Source organism: Penicillium crustosum, assembly GCF_028827405.1.
Source record: "Penicillium crustosum strain IBT 35664 chromosome Unknown utg000002l_segment0_segment0, whole genome shotgun sequence".
Taxonomy (NCBI): Eukaryota; Fungi; Ascomycota; class Eurotiomycetes; order Eurotiales; family Aspergillaceae; genus Penicillium; species Penicillium crustosum.
The window spans coordinates 3,733,427-3,760,103 of NW_026623123.1; the positions used below are offsets into that span (position 1 = coordinate 3,733,427).

The window sequence follows — 26,677 nt, forward strand, 5'->3', positions numbered from 1 at the left end:
ACATAACGCCAGAATGAAATAAATTAATAACATATAATGTTTACCTCTTCCATCTCATAATCTTCATAATACTTTCTTTATCAATCCTCAAAGCCAAGCTACTTAGCACAACAGAAATGCTACTCAAAGCCATAGCCAGAGCAGCCCACACTGGACTCAGTCTCCAGTGCTCATTGGCCATGATCATCTCGCCGTCAATCGTTTTCTCATGATGGCCACTCACGATAGGATAGAGCACACCAGCAGCAACCGGAACTAAACAGAGGTTGTAAATTACCGCCCAGCCGAAGTTCATACGGACTCGATTGAACACACGGCGACTGAGCAGGACCAGCTGCAAAATCGTGCTGAGATCTGAGTTGAGTAGAATAAAGCTGGCAGAGTTGATAGCAACGTCAGAGCCAGATGCCATAGCGATGCTCACGTCTGCTGCTGCCAAAGCAGGCGAGTCGTTCACTCCATCGCCGACAAAAGCGACGATAGGACGTGGTGTGCTTGAACTCGATGGGGTAATGCCCTCAGCTGGTGTTGTATCCAGAGAGCGTTCTTGAATCTGACGAACAAAGCTGGCTTTCTCCGCTGGAAGGACGTTGGCCATCACCTTGGAGCGTGGGATGCCTAGCATGTCCGCAACGGCATGGGCGGTGGTTTGGTTATCGCCAGTGCACATGAATACATCGACATGACGCTTCTGAAGCTGAGAGATTATACCGACAGCTTCCGGGCGGATCGTGTCTGAGGTGGCGAATATAATGGCGGGTATGAACTTGGATGGTTCGGTGGGTGGAGGGTGTATTTGACGGAGTGAGAGAACTGCAGTCGACTTGCCTGATGACTGATATTTTGCCAGCAGGTTGGAAACGAAGTATGTGTCTGTTTCGGGGGACAGTAGACTCTTGAGAAGACGTTCATTGCCAATTGCAGCTTCATATTGCGTTTCATGCTTGGAGCCAGAGACAGTAAAGGTTCCTTTCATGCCCTGCCCGGAAATCTCATGAACGTCCGAGGACTTGACAGAAAATGATTTTTGTGTCTTGCAGAATTCAGTGATTGCCTGCGCAATCGGATGGTTGCTGCTCTCTTCCATTTTCCAAGCCAGAGCCCAGGCGGCTTTCGCAACTTCTGGGTCATTGGTCAGAACTTCATGCTCAGAAACTTTCAGACTTCCACCCTCAGTCAATGTGCCTGTCTTGTCAAACACGATTGCATTCAAGCGACTGGCTTCTTGGAAGGCTTCACCGCCACCTTTAACCAGGATACCATACTTCGCTGCCAGGCCACCTCCAACGAAAAGCGCCGTAGGGGCTGCAAGGGCCAGGCCGCAAGGACAAGCCACCACAAACACTGAAATCGCAAATTCGAGCGCCCAGAATGTCCAGCCGCCATGTGCGACATCGAGATAATCTGCGGGGAGCACACCAGAATGGCCAAGCGCCAGCCAGATAACGAAAGTGGAAATAGCGATCAGAGTGATGATAGGAACGAAATGGGAAGTGAGAAGGTCAGCAACTCTTTCGAGAGGTGCACGCTTGCTTTGTCCCTCACGAACCACGGCGATGATTCGATCAAGCATAGATGAACCACCTAGCTCGGTGATACGGATCCGTACCGGCTGGCCGACATTAACTGAACCTGTATAGACTATGTCGTGGGCTGTCTTCTTGACTGGTCGCGACTCTCCGGTCAAAGAACTCTCATCGAATTGGTATGACGCGCTGTCGACGATGACTCCATCTGCAGGAGGCGAGGCGCCGTGGGGAATACTGACGACGTCACCAACCTCTAAGAGATCAACACTCGTACGCTTCACTCCACCTTCGGAGGTTTCATCAGATAGTAGTGCTTCTGAAGGTCGAAGCTTGCCCAAACATGTGACAGCATCGCCAGTTTTGGCTTTGCTGTAGGCCTCCAGGAATCGACCAGCAAGAATGAACAGAGTCAAAAAGACAACTGAGTCGAAATAAGTCGTGCTATGGAGGCTGGACTTCGTACCCACAACTGCATCAACGATAAGTACTGCCAGGGATGAGATATAGGCCACCGATGTGCCTGCAGAGATCAAAAGGTTCATACTACCAAAACGGTAGAACCTCCGAAGGATCGGTACTCGACTTCCAGGACGCCATAGCGCATAAACTTCCTTCATAGCGCGGACATGGAACACATCGGTGCCGTAGAACATGACAGGTGTTGACATTATAAACAACGCCCATTCGATGCGGGTGACACTGCCAGACCACATGGGTTCCTCCAGATACATTCGAACAGAGTTTTCAGATGAGACAAGAGACATGAATACAATGCCTATAAGGAAAGTTGGAATGGCACTGATAAAGACGAAAAGCAATCGCGCCAACAGACGGCTCCTTTCATGGTGCTGGATCGCACGAGATCGGTCTTCGATGCTGGGCGGGTGATAGACAGTCGCGCGAAAATTGCCATTCGCCGAGTTGATCGCCGAGATTATTGTGCGAATTGTGAGTGAAGGTGACTGTGGCGTATATGTGACTTTGAGAATGGGGGGTTTTCTCGGAGAGTGCCTCCTCGATGGCGACACCGGGAACCAAGTTCACTGCCCCAAGAACAGTTTGTGGGCAATGGTGACAGAACATTCCATCCACATGTATAGAGATAGTTCGGATCTGAGCAGTGCTGAGCTTTTCTGTGCTACCTTTTAATGGGGAGACGCTATTGATTGTGGCGTCGTATCCAAGGTCTTCAATCCTCTCTATGATTTTATCAAGATTGTTTCGGCCTTCAAATTCCACCCTTCCGCTATGAGAAAGCAGGTTCACAGACACATTGCGAACGAAAGCAAGTTCTTCAAGCCCTCGAGTCACCCCTCCGACACAAGAGCCGCAGGTCATGCCGGTGATTGCAATCTCGCTGACATAGTTTGCTGCCAGCTCTGCAGATGCTGGTGGTTTGGGGGCTTGGTTCACCTCATCAAGAGATGCTTCAAATCCAGCATCGTTGATTTGCTCAACAATCTCGTCAACATTATTGCGAGGTCCAACATAAATTACTGTTGCGCTATTGGTGAGAAGGTTGACAGTGATTTTGTTCACGAACCCAAGCTGTTGGACTTGTGCGGTGATACTGTTGGCACACGATGCGCAGCTCATTCCTCCAACGCTAATCTGTGCGATGAACTCATCGGTTGATTCAACGGACGGACTGGGAAGTTCTGCTATGTCTGTTGGTAGTTTTGGAGTAGACACATCGGGTTGAATTTTTGTTTCGGAGGTGGCAAATGAACGAAGACTCTCCTGCACAGCATTCTCCGGAGTTGACTCAAGTTTTGTAGTAGTTATGTCTTGTTCGTGATGCTTGCTCAATGGGTGGAAGGGACTCTGTGATGATTTCTCGTCCAAAAATCCTAGGTCCGTTCGAGAAGAAGAATGACGAGGAAAAGTTTCTAGCTCTTCCTTCCTGCATGCATCACAGTTGGCAATATGTCGCTTATGTCTGCTGGTCTGGATTCGCTCTTTAATGTTGGATGAGATACTAGAAACAGAGGTTCGCGGCGAGGAGAACAGCGTGGAGCCGCGGTGGTTCCATGAAGAGGTGTCAAGTTCCGCGATAAGCCTTCCTTGTTGGTCAAATGTTGTCACATGGTGTACTTCAAACGCGGCATGAATCAGCGCGTTGACGAGGTCGGCCGGCCGAACGGTGGTGCTATGGCTCGCACGCACTTCGTGCGTCAAAATTGTGACTTCGATATTTCTAACTGAAGGGGTCTCAGAGAGCACTTCCGTGATATATGTAACACATGATGCGCAGTGCACATTTGATACAAAGAAGACACTGGTCTGGGTATCGAAGTCTTGATGGGCTGCCTCCAGATCGGAAGAGTGGTTCTTGGGTCCTGAAGACATGATTGACCGAGATTTCTGCGGCTCAAAGACGAGGTATAGTATGTGATATATCGATCTTCGCAAAGACTCAAGAGAGTCGATACTTGGAGGGTCTTGCTTAGACCAGGTTTGGAAGAGGCAGTTGTTGGGATTCGATTTTTACAGAGCGCCCTAATATCAAGGTGAAGGGAAGAGCGACCAGCGGTGATCATTTAAAGCAAAAGCTGGGAACGGAAATTGGTTTGCAATGCAATATTATATTTCATTAAGAAAGAAAAGAAAGGAAAATCCTAGAAATGGGTGGATAAGTTGAAACATGGCAACGATGCGCCATTTGTGCGCGATTCCTCCAAACCACGCACAAATACCGCATTCCAGACATCTTGATCATGACCCCCTGCGGCGCCTATGTAGTATGCCACTAGTCTAGAGGCTGGTAATCAGGAATGAGACCGGATTCCCGTATTCGACATTGTAAAAGCAACCGTTTCACGTGTGTGGAGTATCAAGTCTGATGATGCTGTGCAGTAGTTGATCATGGATCATCCAGGAACCTCAGGCACCGAGGGGCAAGGAGCGACCGAGGAGGGGCGAGGGGCGTGACAAAGACCATATGCTACTAAGCCTAATTGGGCTAGCGTGTCATAAATCAATTAAGGTCACGTGACTAATCCATACAACGTAGGATCCATCAGATCAGCCATTCATGTAACAATAGACAATAGATTAAGGAAATTCTTGGAGCAAATTGTTCATTAGTATTTGACTCAACTCTCTATTGTCAAAATCTAATCAATACAACTTCGTGTCGTATGTTCGAATTCAGCTCTGCAGGGCTCTTCTGGTCAGTTACATAAGCAGGTTGAATACTTTTTCCTCTCACTTCACTTTCCGTCCTTATCGCGATTCTCGTGACAGTCGATAAACCCTTCGCTACAAAAAAAAAAAAAGCTGCGCGACGCCCATTCAAGAAATTCCGAGGCTGTGAGGACTCGGCCTCCAACGAGTGCCCCTGTCTACATTCAACCTCTGAAACCTCTCACTTTTTACTTCGACCAAAATGTCGGCGCCCAGATCCGGCACGCGTCCAATCCCTCCCCGCGGGCCCCGGCCTCCTGTGGGACGACTGGCCAGTCTAAAACCTCCCAACTCTACTCCTATCAATCGTCCAACTGCTATTGGACGTCCTCAACCACCCCGCCCGACAACACATCCCAAAACATCTAATTGTCCAAACCCAGGATGCCCTGCTCCGCATATTGTCGATGACGGAGGCGTGAAGGTCTGTACAGGCTGTGGTACTGTCATCAGCGAGAACAACATTGTCTCTGAAGTCACGTTCGGTGAATCCTCGTCTGGTGCAGCTGTTGTGCAGGGATCTTTCGTCGGAGAAGATCAGACACACGTACGCAGCTATGGTCCAGGTTTCCAGCGCGGTGGCGCTATGGAGAGTCGGGAAATGACCGAACAAAACGGAAATCGGTATATGCTCCAACTTTCACGGGCATTGACTATTCCGGAAAGTGCGACCAAGGCTGCCGGTCAGGTATTTAAGCTTGCCGTGGGCCTAAACTTTATTCAAGGTCGTCGCACAAAGACGGTAGCTGCAGTTTGCTTGTACATTGCATGCCGTCGTCAAAACGGCAATACTGTCATGCTGATTGATTTCGCGGATGTGTTGATGATCAATGTCTTCAAACTTGGTCGTACATACAAGGCACTTCTCGATGAACTCCGCCTGGGCGGCAATGTCTTTCTCATGAATCCCATCGATCCCGAAAGTCTGATTTATCGTTTCGCTAAGCAGTTGGAATTCGGACCATCTCTCATGGCGGTGGCTGGAGAAGCAGTCAGGATCGTTCAACGGATGAACCGTGATTGGATGACCACCGGTCGACGCCCAGCTGGTCTCTGTGGTGCCGCGCTGATTCTTGCCGCGCGCATGAACAACTTCCGCCGAACTGTACGTGAGGTTGTGTATATCGTCAAAGTGACAGAAACAACTATCAGCCAGCGTTTGAACGAGTTCGGTTCCACCGAGAGCGGTGAATTGACGGTTGATCAATTCCGTTCGGTCCAACTAGAGAACACCCACGATCCCCCGTCCTTCACTCGCGGGCGAGAAGGTCGGAAAAGCCGCGTTAAGAGGGTGCCAGAGACCGCGGCAGAACTCGAAGATGACGACTCTCCAACCGAAAGTGAGACAGAATCAGTGCAGCCTCCTCGTATAGATGCCGACGGTTTCGCTATTCCCAGTCTCCCTATTGACCCGGCTTTGACTGCAAATAGTCACGGTCGACGTGCATCGGTAATTGCCAAGGCAGTGAATGAAGTCGTTGAAGATATCAAAAACGAGCCGATCCACTCCAAGGGCAAAGGCAAGCGACAACCCACACCAGAACCTTCTGCCGAACAAGTTGCATCTGAAGCAGCGCTTGAAGATGAAATGCGATCTATGCTTGCTCAAGGATCAAATATGATTGAGAGTGTTGGCTCCGACCAACCGCAACGCCCCACCGTTTCCGACAGCACTGAAATTGATGCTGCCGAGTTTGAAGATGACCCCGAAGTTGCCAATTGTCTGCTCTTGCCTGCTGAAGTCGAGATCAAGGAGTCGATTTGGGTGACAGAAAACAAGGAGTACCTCCGCATTCAACAAGCTAAAGCCCTAAAGCGAGCCCTGGAAGAGTCAACCGGAGGAGGCGCCCCCCGCAAACCACGCAAGCGTCGTCGTGGCCGCCTTGGAGATGTCACCTATCTGGAGGGTGAGGGCGAAGATGGCCGTAGCTCCCGTGCCTCAACACCGGCCGAGGCGACACGTCGCATGCTAGAGCGCCGAGGTTACAGTAAAAAGATTAACTACTCTCTCCTGGACACCTTGTACGGCGGCGAAGGAGGAGACGCAAAGGATGCAAAGTCACAAAGCATGAGTCGCAGCCAAAGTCGCAGCCAAAGCGTTATCTCACGGCGCAGTGCCAGCATCGAGCCAGAAACAGCCTCACGATCCCGACGTGCAACTCCGTCAGATGCCAAGTTCGATGCCAAGTTCATCCGTCCTGGTTCTGCTGTTCCACTCCCTACTCCACCCTTCACTCAGGACGCAAAGCCAGCCATGACCAAGGATGGCCCCTTGAATAAGGTTGAGGCAGACCCCGAGGAGGAGGAGGACGACGACGACGAGGAGGACGATTATGATGACGACGAGAAGGATGATGGCGTCGACGATGCATTTGCGGGCAATTACGAAAGTGACTATGATTATGGTGACGATGACGACTGAGGGTTCTGACCTCGGAAGTTTTGTTGAGAATTTTTCATGTCCTTTCGGTGGTTTTGGAGTTCATTGGGATGCGATTGTCATCCACTTGCTTTGTTTGATCTTGTGTTTCGAGATGATACCATGTCTTACACCCACATGAGCGTTGGGGTTTCTGAATTGAATTATCATATTAATATCCTACCATTGCAATTGTACCTTGCTCGGTTGCATCTATGTACTCTAGGAAAAGCACTCACTAGAATTGGGCAACATGAAGCCCTTTAGATCACTATGTAATGATCATTGTCAGTATACCACACCTCCATCGCCCACGTATCCTTCAACATAAGCAAGTATCCTGAATGGTCAACCATGCCACCACTGCACCGCAGTTCCTAGTTAGCAAATACCAAAACATGGCATTAATAAAACCTCACTTTTCAAACATTAGGGAGACATTAGAGGTAAGGTCACAAAGCAGATAAAAGCATACATCTCGGCCACGAGGCAAGGATACATCGCATACAAAGTCGGGCGTAATAAAGTCGACATAGCTGACGGTAATCCTTTGAGGTGATGTAGGTCACCTGGCCAGACCTCCAACGACCAATCCAGTGATCGCAAATATCAAGTATCTGGCAGCGTGTTTTACCCCAGCCATGAAGAACACGAGCCCTGATGTTGAACACACAGATCGTCTCCAAAGAAACATAGGATAGTTCATCTCGTCTCCCGTAGTCAACCCCCCATTGAAGAGAGAAGCGATCGAGAACTACTGTCTTCCACCGGTCAGCAGTCTCCGGGTCATTTTCTTCTTTGGCACTAATAGTCCGGATATCGGCGCGAATGTCTCCTTCGTAGGTGGTTTCCTTAGATTCACGTTCCGTCGTCGATGGAACTTCAGACCATGCATTCAAGACAGTTTCGCGTTGAACGCAGGCTTCATCTCGTGTACTCCGTTTGTTTTGTAGTAGGCTTCTGATAACATCTTCGATGTCTTTTAGTCTTTGGATAAGGCATAATGCTCATCTCGCTCGATCGATTTTTCTTTCCTTAGGCTACTTTTCCATCCCACGTCCGTCCTCCAGCTCTTTAAGTTTTATGAAAATGTCAAGGTCATTTCATTTGTCCGCCCCGCGGCTGTCCACGAGCTCGGTCGATTCTCCCATCCTGCTTTTATCCTCGTGCTCCTGGTCATCAACTGAAACAAAAATGTCTATCTCCATGGTGGGTTCTGGTGCTCTCGCTTTAAAGGTTTGTTACTGAGGTGGGAATTAGATACGGCATGCCGTGGATGTGTAAAAGAACAGTAGAGAGGAGTTGTATGAACAGATTGGTATTAAATGAAGATAAGAATGCTTACTGCATATTGACGACTTGATTTCTCGAGATGAGGAAAGCTTATAAGATACTAAGCCTTTCTAGGATTTCTGGAAACCCTCGGTTCGTAAGAGAAAAAGGGCCTTTGTATTAAAATGGAATGGGAAAATATTATATGTGAATAGGCCCCTCTAAAAAAAGATAAATCTCCTACATATCCAGTTAACATTGTGTTGCATTCTATACTTTAACAAATATGGATTTGCTGCTAACGTATTGCTACTTGAAAGAAACTTGCCTTTTTTGGCTGCTTTTTCTCAAACGAGACAACATCCATGGATGTCTTCAAAGCTTAGTCAAGCTACATTACCAGAAACCCAAGAAGGATTTTAAAACTTTTTGATTTAATGAGATAGATAGTTGTAGATAAATAACGTCGTCAAAAGCATGTGGCGAATACTTGAAGAACTCCCAGATTACGACGCCGGCCATTTCCCATAAATGAAAGCAAACCAAGCCACCCAAAACCCATCAAACCCTCCACTGGGCGAGAACTGAATTGGCCCAGACTGGGTCAGTCAGACACGTGAGTCTCATAACTAAATAAGCAATAGTAAAAAGAAAGATTGGAAAAAGAAGATGAAAAAGATAATAGAACAGTCGGAAAAAGGTCCGAGGTCGATCGCGCGGATTGGTTGGACGTCGAGTCATCATGGCGGGTCGGATCGATCGATGTTGTCGGATCGAGCGGGATTGAAGGGGAATTGAACGGGGATTTGGAGGAAGTTACGAATCGATCTCCATTCCCATTTCCGCGCCTCCGCTCAGTTCCTCGAGGCTCGATGCTTGAGGGTTGCTGGACAGGGCTTGCTGAAGAAGTGGTACGCCAGTGTCCATGGAGTTGAAGGAGATGGGTTGTGCGTTAGGTCGGTCGGTAGCTCCGAGAGGAGCAACGCCCTCAAATATGATGGGAGAGCTACGAAGATTTTGGAGACATGCTTCCCAGGAGGAGGCCACGAGCTGGCCTTGAGTGAGATCTTCGCTGAAGAGATAAAAGGCAGGCGAGTGTCCAGAAGTTGGAGTGGCAGCCACAAGATAGGCGTTCAGAGCGCGGCTTTTCATGAGCATTTGGGAGTCGTGCAGGTGGGCCGAGTATTGGTTGTTGATATACTTGGTCCAGCCACGAACAGCAGGGGCCATGTCACCGTCCGTGTTGACACGCTGCCAGCCGATACCTAGGAGACGAGTGGCATCATCTACTAGAGGCTCCGCTGGTGGGGCGGGGCCCGCATTGAGAGTGCGATGCTGGTCGTTGGAGCTAGGGTTGTCTAGACGTTGGCGGATCGAGGACAACGCAATATCATCCAGACCTGGTGCGGATTTATCAAGGCGCTGGGACTTGCGGCTTACGTCGGCAGCATCGGAAAGCAACGCATTTGACCGCGAGGAAACAGCTGCTGCTGCTGCCTGTTGCGCCTCAGACTCTTGCTCGTACCATGTACCGGTCTGGCTCTCGGCAGAGATTGCAAGGCCAGTCTGTGGGTTCAAAAGAACCATGCCTTCTCCATAGATGGGCTTAGCCTTGGGTGTTGGCGCCACATGGTGTCCTAGAGGCGCGCTGGGAGCAACAGCCTCTTCAAAAGTGGCCTCATCACGGGACCTTTTGCGGGAGGGCTTGGGAGCCGCAGGGGCAGACGAGAAATTAAAGCTCGAGGGAATAGACTGTGCAGAGCTATTGTTGGCAAAGACAGTGTTGGCGTTGAAGCTCCCTTGGGAGTCGAGGAAAGAGGGCTGGGAGGAGAACTGAGCGAAGGCGTGTTCCCGGGGAGGAGAGAGGACCGTAGCCGGGCCGTCCGAGAGACGATTAAGAACCATCGGGGACATTGTTGCTCGAAATTGTCTTGGGTTTAAGACAGGGGGAACTGTTCTGTTAGATTAGGTGAGCAGGACACAAAGCTTTAACCACCTGTGAAGAGACAGAAGTAAGACCGAGAGGTAAAAGGTGGAAGATGTCTCGGCAAAAGAATAAGAAGAATGTATAGAAAGAGGGAGAAAGGTGGGATTGAAAGAAAAGAGAAAGATTTGGGAGGAGAGAAATGAGAAAAATGGGGGAAAAGGAACAAAAGTAGAGCGAAGTAAGAGGAAAGGTAAGAGCGTGAGACAGGAAAGAACGATCTGAAGAAGTGGATGAATCGATGCGCGAAATGCGGAGGTACCAAGTCAAACGGTAATATACCACCAAAAAGCGGCTATCCGATCGACCGTAACGGTATTGATACATGGACGATTAGCGGGTACCATTGGCTCATGCAGCCAAGACACCTCAGGTGGAGTCAAGTTGGATGGGTCCAGCCCAGCCACAATTGGCCTATGAGGTGGACGGAGGCGTGGCCCGTGAGAATTACATCACGTGAAATTCATAGATCACGTGTAAATTTTGTTGAAAGATCAGGTCACGTGGATTAGATGAGGTCATATCAGTTTCAAGTCTATTTGGATACTATAGAGACACGAATGGTGAAAAAAAGAAAAACATGGTGACCACAAGAACAGGTCCAAAGCAAACCGACACCAGAGCTCGTGCAAGTCTAATATCAATCAATGGTCGTAGAAAAAAAAAAAGTACACCGCCAGCAACAACATTTTCATGCCACTGTATACATCACAGAAATGTGGCTGGAAAAAAAAAAGATTGGTAATAAAACAGCCAAAAAAAGAGGCCCCTCGTTTTCCATTGCATCGTAGGGGCCCATAAAGACAAAAGGATGAGGGACAGTCTCTGTGTGTTACCGAAGGGCGGAAAGAAACGGGTGCCGCCACATTATTGCACTTATCCACTCGTGCTCTCATTCCGGCCCACTGAATCAGAGAATGGTTACTGTGGCATTGAACACAGGGCCGAAATTTCTGTGTTCCAATTTATAGGAGACGAAAAGCTAAGGGTCTGGCAGGTGCATTTAAGCATTGCCAGCAGTGGCGCCACCAAGGTAGCCCTTGACACGGTCCACAGAGTCATTGGCGTAACTGGGAGCCATAGAGCCAACAAAGAGGAAGAACATAAGAGCGGCAGCACCAAAGACGACAAACTTGCGCTGCGCAGGGCGGTTGTTGCCATACTCAGCCCAGGCACGGCCGGCAGAGGAAGTGTACTCGCGCATCTTGTCGCCGCCAAGCTTGTACCAGACGAGACCCATCAGAGCAATGGAGTAGCCGAAAAACTGGAGGCCAGTGACGGGAGTCTGCCAGAGGAACATGGAAGCAGCGACCAACAGGATATCCTTCAGGACACCACACAGAGTCATGACCAAGGAAGAGGTCTTGCCAATCTGTATAGTGTGTTAATAATGTTATCATTGGGGTTGAGATCCAGAATTCTGAAGTATCACTTACCAGGAAAACGACCGAGACGTTGAGGAGGAAAGCCACAACGGCATTGAGAACCAGGAGCCAGATACCAACTGAGTAGACATGGTCCATGGTGACGTGGGGGAATTCCAAGAACAGAGCGACGACACCGTTCATGACAGCACAGATGGGAGCGAAGTAGTACAGAGAGACCATGGGGTCCATCTTGAAGTCTGCGGAACTGAGCAGGCCTTGAACCATGACCAGACGGGTGGCCTCGAAGACGATACCACCGATCTGGAACAGGAAACCGACCATGTTGAACTTGATCTCACCGAAGGAGGCAATGACCACACCAATCACAATGATGGAGACATTGGCCAGAACCTTCATGTTGGCCGGAGCCATACCCATACCCCAGGTTGCGAGAAGAACAGCCACGGGAGTGGTGGCCTTGAGCATTTGGATAAAGGCAACGCTGAGGTAGAGGTAGGTCATATTACCGCAAATCAAGCTCAGACTGAACATTATACCAATGGGGACAATAGCGCGGAGGTAGACACGGCCAGTCATCTTGACCTTCTTACGGCCATCGAGGATAGTAGTGGTGCGAGCGAGGATTTGGGTCATGATGGTAGCGAAGGACAAGTGCCATGTTGTGAGGATGATAGGGAAACCTATCCAAGGATGTGTTAGTACCAGTTTCCCTCGCGTTGTATCTCCAATCTGACTTACGGAAGTTGGCATAGTCGAGGAGGTACTTGTTGAACAGGATAACAGTGGAACTCAAAGTGATCCATGCACTATCAAGATATCAGCCAATCTGTCCGATCTGTCGGTTCCCTTTGATTTTGCTCACCTCACATAGACCGCGGGGTGGAATGTAATGCCGGACTGCTCTGTCTTCTCCGCTGCGGGGTTGACAGTAGGCAGAGACTGTTCCCGGGGAGTCTCGCCAGAGGCGCGGACTTTCTCGCCGTCGCTCATTGTAAAAGTTTGAGATTGATCGGATAAAAAGCGCTTAAATTCAAAAGGTCGTGGCCGGGACAGGCTTCCTTGACTAAATGCGGAGGAAGCCACGGAGAAAGGTGGATAAGGAGGGCGAAATTAAAAGGAAATGATCACTAAAAATGCTCCGGAGGTTAACGAGTGTGACAGGGCCAAAAAGAGAATAGCGATAAATCGAAACGAGCGTGGATGAAGAAATGATGATGAAGGCTGAAGGGATGGAATGGGGTACGTACTTCAGTAGTAATTTTTTTTTTCGGCACCAAACATTTAACTTCAACTTTTGGGGGATTTGAAAGGGAAATTAAGAGAAGAAAAAGCAGTTGAAGGTAAATGAAAATAGACCAGAGGCCAAACACCAAAACAGCAGAGGAACAGGAACAGCAGTACGGAGTATGTAAAGAATAGATCCACTCGCCGCAAACAGAAAGTGAGAGGGAGACTGTATGTTTGAATATTGAATGTGGAAATTTTAGTATGTGAATTACTGTTACATTTATTACATCTCTTACTAAAGGCCACCTGTACTCTTCGCATACTGGTCTATTATTTGGTCCGTTCCCTTACGTAGTGATTTTCGTTTATATACCAGTTATACCAGAACCAATACCATCTGTACTTTACTAGCTCTTAATTTTAATTTGAGAGGCCTTCTGGCCAAAACGTCCATGGGTTTGCTCGTGGCGACAAGTCTCCCCTTTTGCCTTAATTCACCAATAACATCAACCTGGTTATGGATCCACCATCTCTAATCAACACTCTTATCCTTAGGTTCAACCACATTTCAATCCTAATACATATATCCATCTATCTAGGTATCTAGGTATATCTGATAGTGACGAAAGCATCCGTGTTATTGGAATGTCCTAAGCCAACTGGTTTGAAATAGAAGACTGAAACAGCGCAGATCTAAATTAATAGTAGGGCATTACGCAAGCAGCTGGTAGCCAAGGCCCACCCGAACCCGCGTTCAGTGACCCTCTGGTCCATCCGGTCCCTTACGGGTGGAGAATGCGGCGATCCGCCCTCTGAAGGCTATGCCTGACGCAATCAGGGGACCTTCCAGCCCCCCACAAGTACAATGTGCTTGGACCAGTGGTGGTGGGGTGGGAAAGACCCCTAAGCTTTTGGTGTTAACGGGAGTTGGTGTTTCAAGAGGCAATAGACAATTGGTAGTGTTCTCTTGCTATTCGAGAAGTTTTTCCCTTAAGGGGGCCGATCAATGGCAATATCGGTTGTTTGGGCGAAGAGATCCTCACTGTATTACTCTCTTGGGAGTGACAATCAGTGGAACCAGATGCCAATGCACTGAAGTTTCGTAAACCCCGTTCTTTCCTTGAGACCGCCAGATGAGACGATCAACTCTGCGGATGTTGCTCCGGCAGGATTCACGGTGTTTCCCTTTGGGGCTATCCTATTAAATTGGCTATTTGATGCATGTGATACGCATGTACACTGTATGTACGATGCACAAGTGGTTTACATCGTACAACAACGACGGTATACCTGGGGGAAGTCGATGTAGATGAAACTTGAATCATCATCTCTGACAGGTAGGAATTAGCCTCATTTGTGCCAAAATCACCTTTGATGGAGGTCCATACAAACTACCGAAACACCATTGCGTACTAACTTAACCATAGCCAACAATGTGCCAATGCCTACATCGGTGGCGTTTTTAGCCTGACCACATTGGATCGAGATTCAATGGTTGCCCCTATCCATATCGCCCCTTTTTCCCTCTATTCCAAGGTTTTTTTTAATTATTCTAGAATAATGTTCCGAGATTGGGATTGATATGATAACGGGCATTCCAGAGGGGGAGACCCTGAATGTTATCCAATACCCGCCAAGGGAATTCTAATATCAACTTACCCGCATGCGAAAGATGAATGCACATTTCATGCACTCGAGGTCCCTGCTTTTGGAGGTATCATGATAAGCTCAAAACCAATAACGGCTTTGCACTTGAATGTGATATGTTAGGTTTTGACTAGGATTACGGTGTGATGAGATGAGATTGCCTTACGCGTTCTTTGACTCCATAAGTCCATACAAAGAACCACGGAGTAGTCCCTTAAGATTGAGCTCTGAAGCACTGCCTCCCCCTGAGTACTTTGTTGTGATTACAATTGAGCTTGTCAATGTGATAGGAGGGCCTGGTTTCTAGATAGTTTGAGAACAAAAAGGAAATTAAATCAAAAAAGGGAAATTAAAACCAAAATTAAAGCGCAATAAAAAAAAAAAAAAAAAGAAAATAAACCAATATCAATACGAATCAGTAAAGCTGAAACAGGCACGTCGTCTCCACCGGATCCGTTTAACCCACAGAACCAGGTGCGTCTAGATACCCTTAGCTTGGCTGGTCACGTTGTCCTCCCACTTCCCCTTCTTCTTTGGTTCCTCCGCTTCCTTGCCCTTTATTATCCCTCCATTCCCCCTCTCAATATTCTGCAGATTCCTGCAGCTGTGCTTCTATGCTGAACGTCGCCCGCAAGACATTCAAACGAGTCCCCAGCTTTCAGGACCTCCTACAAGGCAGAATGACCCACCCCGATATGTAAGGACTAACTCATCTATTCAAACATCCATCGTCTCTAACAATTGGTTTGCAGTTCTGTTGACGTTCTCGTCATTGGTGCTGGCCCAACTGGCTTGGGTGCCGCCAAGCGTTTGAACCAGATTGTAAGTCTTTTCTTTCTCTGAATGTTTACTGTGTTGGAGAGGGGCACATGTAAACAAAAAAAAAGGGGGAGGGGTATCCCGGATTAAAAAAAGCTAATTGAGTATACAGAATGGCCCCTCATGGATGATTATCGACTCAAACGAGATCCCCGGTGGTCTGGCTTCCACTGATGTTACCCCCGAAGGTTTCGTAAGTTGTGACTTGGTCTCAATTGTGTCCCCACTCCAGACCGCTAACTTGGTTCACAGCTGTACGATGTCGGCGGCCACGTTATCTTCTCCCACTACAAGTACTTCGACGACTGCATCAACGAGGCCCTCCCTAAGGAGGAGGATTGGTACACCCACGAGCGTATCTCCTACGTTCGCTGCCAGGAGCAATGGGTTCCCTACCCCTTCCAAAACAACATCTCCATGCTTCCCAAGGAGGAGCAGGTGAAGTGTATTGACGGCATGATTGATGCTGCTCTCGAGGCCCGCGTCTCCAACACCAAGCCCAAGGATTTCGATGAGTGGATCGTCCGCATGATGGGTACTGGTATTGCCGACCTCTTCATGAGACCCTACAACTACAAGGTCTGGGCTGTTCCCACCACCAAGGTAAGTTTGACTTGTTTTTTGTTCCCCGGGTGATCGAACCAATGCTGATTCATTATGTTTAGATGCAATGCGCTTGGCTCGGTGAGCGTGTCGCTGCCCCCAACGTCAAGGCCGTGACCACCAACGTTATCCTCAACAAGACCGCTGGTAACTGGGGTCCCAACGCTACCTTCCGTTTCCCCGCCCGCGATGGTACTGGTGGTATCTGGATTGCCGTTGCCAACACTCTCCCCAAGGAGAACACCCGCTACGGCCCCAACAACAAGGTCGTGAAGGTCAACGCCTACAACAAGACTGTCACCCTCGCCGACGGCACCACCATTGGTTACGGAAAGCTGGTCTCCACCATGGCCGTCGACTACCTCGCCGAGGCTATGAACGACACTGAGCTCATGCCCCTCACCAAGCAGCTCTTCTACTCCTCCACCCACGTTATCGGTGTTGGTATCCGTGGTGCCCGCCCCGACCGCATCGGCGACAAGTGCTGGCTGTACTTCCCCGAGAATGACTGCCCATTCTACCGTGCCACCATCTTCTCCAACTACTCCCCCCACAACCAGCCCGAGGCCTCCAAGAAGCTGCCCACCCTTCAGCTCGCTGACGGCTCCAAGCCTAAGAGCACCGAGGCTCAGGACGGTCCCTACTGGTCCGTCATGTTGGAGGTTTCCGAATCTTCCATGAAGCCCGTCAACAACGAGACCCTCCTTGCCGAGTCTATCCAGGGTCTCGTCAACACCCAGATGCTCCAGCCCGGTGATGAGATTGTCTCCACCTACCACCGCCGCTTCGACCACGGTTACCCCACCCCCACCCTGGAGCGTGAGGGTGCCCTCACCCAGATTCTCCCTAAGCTCCAGGAGAAGGGTATCTGGTCCCGTGGCCGCTTCGGTAGCTGGCGCTACGAGGTCGGCAACCAGGACCACTCCTTCATGCTCGGTGTCGAGGCTGTTGACAACATTGTCAACGGTGCCGTTGAGTTGACCCTCAACTACCCCGACTTTGTCAACGGTCGCCAGAACACCGAGCGTCGCTTAGTCGACGGTGCCCAGGCTTTCGCCAAGAAGTAGTAGATAATTCCCCCTTATTTCTTTTTAACTTATCCCACCATTCTTGTCTGAAGTGAAGGGTTCTCTTTTTTTTCCTCTCCTTTTTTTTGATGCAATTGAAACGAGCTCATACCGTCATGGAAAAATTATACACGTGAGAGCATTTGAAGCGGCATCTGGAAGACAATCGATCTTTGTTGGCGTTTCATTTTGTTACTTAACACCATCCAACCCTCTTCACCTTATCATCTACCTATTCCCTCTTCCATTAGCCGAGAGCCGGGACTTGCTTTTGATACACTTTATTAGACTGCCTTGATATGTGTGATTCTTCATTTTAAATTCATTCAGTTGACCGATGAACCTCGTCCTTTTCCAAGTAAAATGTATGTTGTACTGGCCTTTCTCAGAAAATAGAGGACAAGCACGTGATTTGTTTTACGTGACCCTTGCCACATCGCCGCCTCGGGCTGCTCGCCAGAAATTCTAAAACTCCAGTCAAGACATTCGAAGGACAACCTTGGAAATATTCAAACCAAGCAGATCTCACCCTATATAGACGGAGAGTTTTGTGGCATTTCCCATCCAACCTTGACACCCCACCAATATCATCGGCCCCCTCGAGTTACACTCGCCACATCGCAGATCACCTGGGCACCAACCAGACACTTACTAACCCACACACACCGCAAGAGCCTCTCTCTGTGAGCCATGTCCATCCAACGCCCCCTGAATTGCAGACCCCTGGATTCAACATGATCCAATCTACCGGCAAGCATCGTCTCAGCGCTATTAATCACACACGGAGATTTTCCGGAACAAGACATTCAAGGTTATTCTACGCGGTGGCGTAGTGGATCCGCAGAGAACGCCGGTCAAACGTGAACCAGTCCTATTGAGGATCGAACATGTACAGTCTAAACGGTATGCAATGCAAGCAAAAGAAAAAAAAGAAAAAGAAAAGTCCGAGTACTGCGTAAGCCGTGTAAGCAATGCAGAGTGACGTAGGCTGCGAATTCCAGTATCCTCACGGTGAGATGTGTCAATGGCAAAAAGGCACTGCCGGGGCCGCGTCAGATCTGGAGGCAGCCAGGTTTGTGGTTCTTCTCCACTGAACTATTGATAGATTTGGGTTGCCGATATCGTTGTTTCAGATATGAATTGTTTACTGACATTCTAGATCCCTTCTTCTGCATTTTAACGTGAGACATTATAGTCTGGACCAATGCTTCGAGGGGTTATTTTTAATCTTTCTTGTGGTATGTTGGTCTGGAACACACTTATGCGTGAGGTTGATTCAGTATCTCATATTGGGGATTAAATATTATTGCAGCCTTCCATTCCCCGGTTCGTCGATCATGGGGTCTTGGGGCGAGAAACATCATACCATAAATATACAAAAATAGAGTCGACTGGGTCAATACCTTTGAAAAGTCACTGGTATCAATAAATAAATAAAAAATACCCTCTACTGGGACAGCTCATGGTGGACTCGAAGAGGCCAAACCGCTAGAATAAAGCCACCAGTTTCAAGCGTCCGCGATGTCCTGATATCGCTTCTAGATGACGATTTTGTTGTGAGAGCCATGGTCCTCGCTAACGCTATTGGCCGCGCTAGCAGGCGAGACTGCCCCCTCGGCCAAGACTGCCTCGTAAGACATAGTGGACGCTAGGGTTAGGTCCCGGGGTGGGACACTTGCGGTGGCCGGACTTGACGACACACCACACGACAAGAATGAAACCTGCGGCGTCGAAGCTGGCGAGTCAATAGACATTGGTGTATATATAGCATCTGTGTGGCTTAGCCGGTGGTTTTCTCCGCGACGATCTGGATCTGGCGGGGGATTGGACTGTTAGATAGAGCCGATGTTTCGATTTTGGGAGTTTGACATACCTGTTTCTTCTTCAAGAGGGGCCTTGCCGCTATGGAGTTCAAGTTCCTGCGGTGAAAGAGCAAATTTCACCTTCAGTCGTGGTGGGTCAACGGACCGGTCTGCTTGCGAGTGTATTCCAGTGGAAATTGTCAATTGTAACGAGGACTGTTGGGCTGGGATTGGGGATTTGAGGCAGGACTTTGTCACGGTAGTGTGTGGAATTGGATCTGTAAAAGCATAGCTCCTGTCTTTTGGAGAAATAGGCTCAAAACACGGGGATCCTTCTTGACTCAGGCCTATTGTATCAAGGTCCACATCAGATTCGGAAGAGACACAAGAGCTGGGGGACAGATCCGTCATTTCATCACAGCTCTCGTCGTCTAGGTGCAACTGCTCGAATTCGACAGTCAGAGTATGACGGATATAGATCCGCTGAAGGTGAGATTCGATATCATTTTCCTCCAAGGCAATGATGGTTGGGGGCCGTCTGATCATGTTTTCAGGGATGGATTATTGTCAGTTGCACAGAGAGCCTTGGAGGTCCCGTATATAGAAACATCGTGTCTTAGAGGAAGTTGCGTATCTTCACAATTTAAGAAACCTCGACCAGGATATGTGAACTGATCCTTGGTGTCTATAAAAGAGTAAATTAGTAAATGCCATACATGTTATAAATGCCATAAAATCAGTCAATCCGTGCAATATAAATGGTGTAAATCTATGCAATCTATCCTGTCCACTAGAAACTGGACAAATCAGATATATCCATTGCATCTCACCACCCAAAAGGATTAAAATAACCTACATATATCCCTTTTCGTACTCTCTGAGTCTCTCTCTCTCTCTAATTATCTAGGAAAAATCCTGGAGGGAAATATTAATAGTCAAAGTCAAGGCTCAGCCCCTCGACACTAGACCCAATTTCTACGGAGCCTCCTGTTGATCCTTCCCCCCCCCTCTCTCCAACGTCGACTCTCCCTCAACACACATACCTCTCTCTTTCCCCCAACTCTTCCTCGGGCCATGCATTCGCTGCGTTACCGATAGCCTCTCTTTCGTTGACCTCTCGACCTTCCCTCCCCTTAACCCCTCCGGCACATATCCGGTCGCGGCCAAATAACAAAATCTCCGCCATGAACGGGGATCTCAGCCTGTCCCAGACTCTGGGAGGGCTTCGGATAGCCAATCCAGACGATTCGCCTCTTCCAACGGAGGATGCGACCGCTGGGTCAACAGGCTCCAGCCCGTTCGGACGGCCGGACGGTTCGGTATCAACACTACACAATCCCGCACATGACGAACACCCCTCTGTCTTTCCTCCTGCACCCATCGAAGTCCCCATGACAGATGATCGCCCGACTTCATTCCCTCAAGCCTCCCCCGAGATACCACCATTGCAATCAGGCACATACCAGGCGTACTCGGCTCCACCCCTCTCAACACCTCCGAATCCCAACCGACCCCTTTCCTCCGTATACTTGAATGGCTCAGCAACATCGATACTCCCCCGTGACAACACATATCGAATTCGAACTGATTCCGGTGCTTCATCCCAATCTGGGTCTCAGGCGCGGTTAGACACACGAGGAGGATCGTCGGCATTACATGCCGGTGTTCTGGCGCGCGACAACTCCCACAGCGACCGATCCTACCGGACCGCGCAGATCCCGGGCAACGGCCCGGCGGTGATGCGTCAATCGTCTCGAGCACAAGCAAGAAGTGGTGGCGCGTCTCAGATGCCGCGAACGTCTTATATGGCAGAAAACGGCCCAATGCCGAGTAGTGAGGATTGGCAAGACCGTGGCGCCGCGGTCTCTGTGAGACAGGAGGTCGACGCCAACGGCCAAACCGTCTCTCGTTATATCAAAAAGGGTGTTCGAGACTTTTCGTTTGGGAATACTCTCGGTGAAGGCTCCTACAGTACGGTCGTCTTTGCAACGGACCGACAGACTTTGAAGGAATACGCGATTAAGATCCTTGACAAACGACACATCATCAAGGAGAGAAAAGTTAAATACGTGAACATTGAGAAGGATACACTCAATCGACTGACCGACCACCCGGGTATTGTCCGGCTATATTACACCTTCCAGGATGAGCAGTCGCTATATTTTGTGCTAGACTTGTGCAAAGGAGGAGAATTGCTCGGTGTTCTCAAACGGATGACCACATTTGACGAAGAGTGTACAAGATTCTACAGCGCCCAGATTCTTGATACGATAGACTATATGCACAAGCGCGGCGTTATCCACCGAGACCTGAAGCCAGAAAATGTGTTACTTGACAGCGGGATGCATGTCAAGATCACTGATTTCGGGACAGCAAAGATTCTCAAGACTCCACGAGTTGATCCCAGTTCAAACGGCATTCTTCCTCTTGACTCGGCCGAGCTTACACAGGAAGAGCGGGCGAGCTCTTTTGTCGGCACTGCGGAGTATGTCAGCCCCGAGCTGCTGACCGACAAAAATGCATGCAAAGCTAGTGATCTTTGGGCTTTTGGTTGCATAATCTACCAGCTTTTGGCCGGTCGTCCACCGTTCAAGGCCGGAAACGAGTACCAGACTTTCCAGAAAATTGTGGCACTCGACTACGAGTTCCCGATTGGATTTCCGACTGTTGCGCGTGATCTTGTCGAACGTCTGCTCGTTCTAGAGCCTACTCGGCGTCTCCAGATCGAACACATCAAAAATCATGAATTCTTTGAAGGTATCACATGGGGCTCAGATCTATGGCAACAGAAGGCACCCCGCTTGAAGGCCTATGTACCCCCTGCACGCGACCCCATCAAGCTCAATGACAGTAAAAATGGGGAGAGTCCACCTCCAGTCGTCTCCACTGCCCCCATGAATGCACCAAATGCCAGTTCCCGCCACCTTCCACGGGTGGTAACCGAGCTACCCCCGCCGAGCCAGCTCGATATTGAATGGTCGCCAGTACTAAGCAAAACCAACGAGCGGATTTTGAAATTGGGTAATCTAGTTGTTCTGTCTTCTGCTGCCTCACACAGCCCAACGTCCAAGAACAGCAGTGGTGAATTCGAGGCACCCAGGAAGTTCTCTCGTTTCTTCTCAGGAAGCGCCACAAAGAAGCGACAGCGGTTGGTGATGGTCACATCATCCGGGCGGGTCATTCTGGCCGCGTCAGGGGGTGATGATAAGAAGATCAAGCTTGAGATTCCCCTGCTTGCTCCGGGGACAAGCTACAGAAGTACAACGGATTCTAAAGGAATTTCATCCTGGATTGTGGACACGGTATGTAGTTCATCCTTTTATCAGTCAAAGGGACCCATCTAATGAAACGCTACAGAGGGAGAAACATTACGTTTTCGAGGATCCCAAGCCCTCATCAAGCAACATCGGCGCCACAGCGGTCCAAGTACAAGAATGGCTCGACGCATTGGACAGGTCCCGAGAGATGGCATCACAGCAACCAAGCGCCGGCTTCTCCGACGATGCATTCCGCGACCTTTCCTCTGGTTTCCCTAGTCCCGCCAACACACTAGACCGCTCGTCTGACATGCAGAAAGATGATAGAGGCCCACCATCATCGGGTCGGAATCACCTAGTCAAACAGCAGACCGGTGACACTGAGTCAACGAAAGGAAGGAAACGATTCAGCAAACGTCATTCGAAGAATGGTCTTGCTGCGGTGTTTTAGTGACATCGAATATGAACTCCGGGTCGCAAGATCCATCTATACATCCGTGCTAAATTGCCTTTTGGAGTTGTTGGTATCAAGCCGACTTTCCTATACCACCTACTGCCTTACATCGCACCTCATCATCTCATCGTTTGAATACGGACTACCGTGTCCACCCGTCTCCCCAGCTCTCTCTTCTTTCATTTCTTTTCTATGCACGAGCATTCTTACAAAGATGGGATATAATCCCAGCATATCGGTTACCCTACCTCTTGCATATTCCAGTGACAAGCGTGTTCTTCTGTTTGTTTGTGTTCTTGGGGAAACATGTTTCTTGCATTTAGATTTGGAAGGGAGCGCATACTTTGTTCTTTCATTGCCTGACTGCCTATTTCAGAATACCGATTTCCTTCTTGTCGTTTGCTATGTCGTCCGCTGTTATATATCCCTGATTTGGCCTGAAGCATCACAACATCGAGACTTTTTCCGTTCGATTCTTTTTTATCTCTTTGTTCCTGGGGCCCTTTTTCCTGGTAAGTCATCAGGATTTATTGAGGTTGACTCGTGTTCATTATCCTTGAAAAATATGAAATCAAGGCCTATACGCCCGCGTCCTCCTTTTCATCCTCTTTCTCTTATACATCCTGATGTCTTTTAGGACAAATTCGGATAAAAGATTACTTTCTTTACTTTGGCATCATCATCTTTCTCATTGCGTCTATTGTCTTCCTCGACTTCATTGCTTCCTTACAGTGGCGTCTTGGTCTAACCTCATTTTCATTGGTTTCTTCTACTCACTTCATTCTTGGAATTCCATCACTTGCCTCTCACCTTGGTATACACTTTCGCCGCCTTTTTCTTTTTTCTTGCTCTTCTTCTGCCCTAGGCCCAGAAATGATATACCCGATTTTCCTATTCACAAATCATTATTCTACCGTCTGTCTCCCTACAATCCTTAGGTATTTTGAAATTTATAATGAAAGACTGCGTATCCCAAGCAAAGTGATCTTAGATAATATACTAATTGACAGATATATATAGGTAGGTAGATACAAGTAGACATTAGTCGTAAAAGGCGAGATACCCGTCCAGGGTGAAGATCCATATATATCTCTATTGTTTCCCCCAAAATTAAATGAACAACCAATCGAGGCGCGTATGATCCAGCTCCTCGATCCAGTCAAACTCAAGATCGTAATCATTATTATCATAGCCCTGCTCATCGGAAACATTCTGACGCTCACGGCGCTTGAGATCCTGTTTCTGCCACATGAGACGCAGAACCCATGCAGCATTGCGGACATTAACACTCGTCAGGGCCTCATAGAGCGAGGCGAGTTTTTCAAGAATAAGACCCCGCTGCGAAGGACGACATTCCACCCCAGCGATGAAGGTGGGCCAGATGAGGCATTTGAAATGGGGGTCTGAATTGGGTATGAGGCAGATTTGCGTTATGAGGTTCGTGGCGATGAGTCGGTGATCGAGCGGGAGACCGACGTCTGTCCAGGGGGTGAGAAGCCTTCCCTGGCGCGTGAGAGGACACGACTTGTGTAGAGGTAAACGGCGTCTTGGTAGGAGGTTGCGAGTGCGAGACGGTACGTTAAGTTCGGGACGAAGAAGACGTTTTGCATTTCTTGGCTCCAGGCTATCGGGTCGAAGTTGCGGATTCCCTGGAGCAGGCTTGCAAATGAGTCTAGGGTCAGGGGCTGGCCGGGTTGGATTGGGGTTGGCAGAGCTGTTGGTTGGGGTGTTATAGCGGCGACTTCGGAGTCTGGGTACCAGAGGGCGTGGATGAAGAAAATGACTTCTAGGAGATAGGCGGGACATCCGACCCAGGAATTTTCTTCGAGACGTTTGAGGATCTCTGGGCCCATGGATGAGGAGTAGAAGGGCTTCGATAGTGCGCCTGGGCGAGCTAGGGTTGATCCCATGATTTCCATTCTATATGGTCAGCTAGAACTTTTCGTTGTAAGCAGAGAACAGACTCGTACATTAAACACCCATCAAGGGCAAAAGCGTCCAGGTCGTCGAGAATTCCTTGTCCCGGACCATTTTCAGGTCGGTTTTTGAGAAGCTTCTTCGCGCCCTCAATATGGTAACTCCAGGCCCCACTGCCGGACTCAAATATGTCTAAGAAGGCAAGCAAGACGATGGCAGCTAAGGTCCTGCCGTCATGTTGCATCGTCGGGTCATGGAGATCCATAGACAATTGGCGAAGGGCGCGCTGTTTGTACCCCAAGAAATGATGGTATGCCTGCGAAGTGGGTTTTCGAGAACTTGCCGGCGCCACAATATCTGCAATCTCCTCTGGTGACATCGAGAAATTGCCCGATGACCATGGTTCGACAGATGAGTCAGATTCCGATACCAGGGAGAAATGAAGAGCCCCAAGAGCAGCGATGCTGCTAGCAAGAACAGGTGAATGATTGACTAGAGCGGTAAGATCTCGGAACGGATTTTTGTGTTGGGAGTAAAGGGCGAAGTCATTAACCATATATTGATTGTCTAGCAAGTAATTGTCAGCGGAGCCACAGATAATGCATTCGGGAAGTCTCACAGTGATGTATGTAGTACCTTGAGAACTGGCTGAGATCTTTGAGTAGTGGATCTACCAGTCCCCATGGGGTTGGAGTATAGCCGGCAGGATAAGTACTTCGAGGAACATGAACAACTGCGGTGTCCTGCTCCTCGGTTGAATTAACCCCCAACTGCGCAGTTTCTACCCCCAGTGTTGAATTCTCTTCGAAAACCCATCCATCCGTTTCCGGGCTAGGTTGATTCCCAGAGCTGTGCGATTCGGCATCGGATGAGGATTCAGCGATAGAGAAAAAGTTGAATCCGCTGCTCGCCGGAGTCGAATCATACGTCCCGGTAGCCGGCTGGCGCTTTGGCTTGCTAGGTGGTACTTCCACATCATCAAAGCTGCGGCCCATCATCTTTCCTCGACTAGCCACTCCACCCTTCACCCAAACAAGCGGTTTCTGGTACCCCAAACATTCTTTCCCCGCATCTCGACACTTCCGACAGGTGGGTTGGCCATTGTCGCATATGATGCGACGTCGTCGGCAGGTATAACAACCTTTGGTCATTCTCTGGGCGTTGTGAGAGAAACGTAGTTTCTTAACTGGATAGCGAATAACTGAGCCACTTGTGAAGTTTGTTCAGCGCCACTCGCCATCATCGGTTATGGTCAGGATTCGGAGGCAGGATGTTGACAAAGCCACACGACCATCTCTAGTCGTTTAATAAGTGACCCCGTCGAGAAATCTTATATAACCAAGTTGTAAACCCGACATGCTCCTCGTTCTCGGGATGATTCAGGAAAGCTTCGCTCGCGGGGCCGCGGGGAGGATGACTAATAAAGTCTTCCAATGATCGAGACCCCCAGGTTTGTCCAGGTTTCTTCTTTAACACTCGACTTGCATTTCCATATCAGCACTTGGAATCCCATGGTCGACTATTAGAAGAACTGCAAGATGGTTTTGCATCTCTTGCTCCGAAGTATGGAGGTCAGTGCTTTTGCGATTGCCGTTCGCCGTTTGCCACTCCGAGCTTCACTAACATTGTTCCTTCTCAGGTCTGGCTCACTGTTCGAGTACGTTGCTTCAACAATGATATGTTTGTGCCTGCGCTTGCATCCTAACATTATCTACACAGCTCCTTCGAAGTCCGATCTTCCATCGTATGGTGGGCCGAGTTCACCAGAAAGTTCAACATATTAGGTACGGGGTGCCTCCGGAGGAGCAGGGAGGCACCAAACTCGAGGGACAAGGTATGCTTCATACCAATATTTGTTGTAATATTGTGTCTGACCTGTTCTGGTTAGATTTCGAGTACAGGAAATTCCTTAGCCATTTCAAGGAAGAGCTGAAGGACCAGATGAAGGGAAACACACGGAACAAATTTTAATACCCTGGCGCTTGTTTGATAAGGAAACTGATGATACCCACATTGAATATGACACATAGTATATGCTTTTTCCCCCTTTCGCAATTCTGAACTATTGCTTCTTATCATCATTTTGGCGCTTATGTCGGCACTGGG

General features: G+C 49.0%; 9 protein-coding genes across 9 annotated transcripts; 4 read left to right on the forward strand and 5 right to left on the reverse strand.

Moving 5' to 3' along the window:
• Window positions 1–40: 40 nt before the first annotated feature.
• Window positions 41–3,878, reverse strand: N7487_004926 (putative copper resistance-associated P-type ATPase; the record flags this gene model as incomplete). The annotated part of the gene is made up of 2 exons (XM_056872673.1): window positions 41–2,327; window positions 2,389–3,878. The coding sequence occupies 2 exons, from the start codon at window positions 3,876–3,878 to the stop codon at window positions 41–43; spliced, it is 3,777 nt and encodes a 1,258-aa protein (XP_056730393.1).
• A 1,039-nt stretch (window positions 3,879–4,917) lies between these two features.
• N7487_004927 (transcription factor TFIIIB subunit BRF1) lies at window positions 4,918–7,137 on the forward strand (the record flags this gene model as incomplete). Its single annotated transcript, XM_056872674.1, has 1 exon — window positions 4,918–7,137. One exon carries the CDS (start codon window positions 4,918–4,920, stop codon window positions 7,135–7,137), a length of 2,220 nt encoding a protein of 739 aa, XP_056730394.1.
• Window positions 7,138–9,222: 2,085 nt separating this feature from the next.
• On the reverse strand, window positions 9,223–10,320 carry N7487_004928 (uncharacterized protein; the record flags this gene model as incomplete). Its single annotated transcript, XM_056872675.1, has 1 exon — window positions 9,223–10,320. One exon carries the CDS (start codon window positions 10,318–10,320, stop codon window positions 9,223–9,225), a length of 1,098 nt encoding a protein of 365 aa, XP_056730395.1.
• A 1,073-nt stretch (window positions 10,321–11,393) lies between these two features.
• On the reverse strand, window positions 11,394–12,768 carry glfB (uncharacterized protein; the record flags this gene model as incomplete). The annotated part of the gene is made up of 4 exons (XM_056872676.1): window positions 11,394–11,762; window positions 11,827–12,458; window positions 12,517–12,584; window positions 12,641–12,768. 4 exons carry the CDS (start codon window positions 12,766–12,768, stop codon window positions 11,394–11,396), a joined length of 1,197 nt encoding a protein of 398 aa, XP_056730396.1.
• Window positions 12,769–15,266: 2,498 nt separating this feature from the next.
• Window positions 15,267–17,141, forward strand: N7487_004930 (protoporphyrinogen/coproporphyrinogen oxidase; the record flags this gene model as incomplete). The annotated part of the gene is made up of 5 exons (XM_056872677.1): window positions 15,267–15,349; window positions 15,405–15,474; window positions 15,584–15,664; window positions 15,724–16,074; window positions 16,137–17,141. The coding sequence occupies 5 exons, from the start codon at window positions 15,267–15,269 to the stop codon at window positions 17,139–17,141; spliced, it is 1,590 nt and encodes a 529-aa protein (XP_056730397.1).
• Window positions 17,142–18,679: 1,538 nt separating this feature from the next.
• N7487_004931 (uncharacterized protein) lies at window positions 18,680–19,489 on the reverse strand (the record flags this gene model as incomplete). The annotated part of the gene is made up of 2 exons (XM_056872678.1): window positions 18,680–18,954; window positions 19,015–19,489. The coding sequence occupies 2 exons, from the start codon at window positions 19,487–19,489 to the stop codon at window positions 18,680–18,682; spliced, it is 750 nt and encodes a 249-aa protein (XP_056730398.1).
• Window positions 19,490–20,127: 638 nt separating this feature from the next.
• On the forward strand, window positions 20,128–22,651 carry N7487_004932 (PDPK1 family serine/threonine-protein kinase; the record flags this gene model as incomplete). Its single annotated transcript, XM_056872679.1, has 2 exons — window positions 20,128–22,245; window positions 22,301–22,651. The coding sequence occupies 2 exons, from the start codon at window positions 20,128–20,130 to the stop codon at window positions 22,649–22,651; spliced, it is 2,469 nt and encodes an 822-aa protein (XP_056730399.1).
• A 1,113-nt stretch (window positions 22,652–23,764) lies between these two features.
• N7487_004933 (Zn(II)2Cys6 transcription factor) lies at window positions 23,765–25,755 on the reverse strand (the record flags this gene model as incomplete). Its single annotated transcript, XM_056872680.1, has 4 exons — window positions 23,765–24,368; window positions 24,413–24,574; window positions 24,625–25,138; window positions 25,191–25,755. Coding segments are annotated over 4 exons (1,845 nt in total), but the record flags the coding sequence as incomplete, so codon positions are not given.
• Window positions 25,756–26,109: 354 nt separating this feature from the next.
• Window positions 26,110–26,542, forward strand: N7487_004934 (uncharacterized protein; the record flags this gene model as incomplete). The annotated part of the gene is made up of 4 exons (XM_056872681.1): window positions 26,110–26,142; window positions 26,211–26,228; window positions 26,291–26,405; window positions 26,460–26,542. The coding sequence occupies 4 exons, from the start codon at window positions 26,110–26,112 to the stop codon at window positions 26,540–26,542; spliced, it is 249 nt and encodes an 82-aa protein (XP_056730401.1).
• Window positions 26,543–26,677: the final 135 nt, after the last annotated feature.